Consider the following 1,829-nt stretch of genomic DNA (forward strand, 5'->3'; position numbering starts at 1 on the left):
GAAATAGATGAGTTTTTCTGCTGACTGTGTAGGTCTTTCTTTTCTCATCTTCATTCAAATCAAACATGTGATAAGTGAGTTCCTTATATATCAATTTAGAATGTGAAAAATGTAGTTAATAAGTGACTTACAGATCTCTCAATATATTTTATTCTATATATGAAATTCTCTGCAAAAGTGATGTGTTTTTAGAAACAAAGCTAACAGTAGTGACAGAATTTTTTAAAAAGATTCTCTTCTCTATGAAACATTTTTCTTTTCTCTTTCTCAATTACAACAGTGAGTGCATGAGAGTATCATTCTTGAAGAATAATAAAGAACTTATTCTGACATTTTCTAGTGAGTAATAAACATCTTCATGATGTGGCTGCGGCCTCTGTGACTGTCAAGAAAGCCAGGTTGAAGACAGAGACAGTGATGTTAATAGACTGCAGAAGCACTGCTCTCATTGTCACATCTTCTTCTTCTTCTTCTCCTGCTTCTCTTGCAGCTGTGATAATAGTCATCATACCTTGCAGTGAGGTGTCATCTCTTCTGTCAGTCAGTTTATTCATGTTCAGTTCTTTCTCTGCCTCTCTCACTACCATTGCAATACTGCCCCCCCCCTCAGCCAGCATGGTGGTGTATGACCCTGTGTAGTCATTCAGAGAGAAACCTGGGGAGAGCTTGATTCTGGGGACAGTGGCTCTGAGAAGCTCAATCTGTAGTTTCTCTTTCATGACATGCCTGAGCCCTGCTCAGGCTGCTGCTGAGTTGAGTCTGCAGAGTCTCATAGTTTCTTCATTCTCTCTCTGTGAAGAGGCTTCAGTGTGGTCTCTGACTGACACTACTACTTATCTGCACTGTGTCAAGCAGCTGAAGAAGAGAGAGATTTTATATACTTATCTCTTCTCTTACTCTTATTATTTCTGTTATATCTGTAACAATAACTCCTGTCTCTCTGTAAGTATTATCTCACAGAAAGACATCATGTCAGCTCTGACTAGAAGTCTAGATGCTCAAGCAGTACAGAGTGAGAGTCTCAGAGCTTCAAGTATTGATGAATTCTGTCAAGGCTGAAGAGATCTCTCTTGCTCATCTGTAAAAGAAGGCAAAAGCATGAATCTCTGAGATGAAAAAACATCTCAGAATGACTGATCTCAAGAAGAGATCAGTCAGCACTGCTGTTAAAAGCACTATGAAGATCAATCACTGATTAGAGAGAATCTCACTTCAATTGAAGTAGATGACTGAGATACTTTGTAAGTTGATAAATTGATATTTTATACATTTCTCATGCTCTTCTACAGTGCTGCAGTGCTAACTTCTCAGCAGATAAAGATGCTAATACTGAAGACTTCAACAGTGAAGAATGAGTTTGATGAGAATATAATTCTTGATAAGTAGATTCTGAAATTTCTCTCTTTTTACTCTTTCAGCAGGCTGCAGTCTCATTAGAATAGCAGCAGTCTGCAGATCAATAATATTAATCTTTATTAATTTCAAATATTTCTTTCTTTTCTTATTAACTGCTTCAGGAATTTTACACTTGTGTAGTCTCATTAAACTTCTAAAAAATTCTTTAAGAGAAAATAGAAGAACAGTGCTACAGAGCTCACAAGACACTGACTCATAACTGCAAGATTATCTCTAAAAAATCCTTTGAGAAAAATGAGAAGTCTTAAGCAGTATTTCTTGTTCAATGTCTCTGATGTGTAACAGAGTAGTCTCTACTAGTCATCTCATAGCTTACAATCTCTTTCTCAGCATTTTTCAAATGCTCAAGTGATTCTCATAAATTCTCTGATAATAAGTAATCTTCTTATTTCACAAGATATTGAAGCTTGCTG

The 1,829-nt window shown here is 36.4% G+C and overlaps 1 protein-coding gene across 1 annotated transcript; it reads right to left on the bottom strand.

Moving 5' to 3' along the window:
* Positions 1–356: 356 nt before the first annotated feature.
* On the bottom strand, positions 357–617 carry BDBG_04694 (uncharacterized protein; the record flags this gene model as incomplete). The annotated part of the gene is made up of 1 exon (XM_031721792.1): positions 357–617. One exon carries the CDS (start codon positions 615–617, stop codon positions 357–359), a length of 261 nt encoding a protein of 86 aa, XP_031578663.1.
* Positions 618–1,829: the final 1,212 nt, after the last annotated feature.

Source organism: Blastomyces gilchristii, assembly GCF_000003855.2.
Source record: "Blastomyces gilchristii SLH14081 genomic scaffold supercont1.9, whole genome shotgun sequence".
In the NCBI taxonomy this organism is placed as follows: Eukaryota; Fungi; Ascomycota; class Eurotiomycetes; order Onygenales; family Ajellomycetaceae; genus Blastomyces; species Blastomyces gilchristii.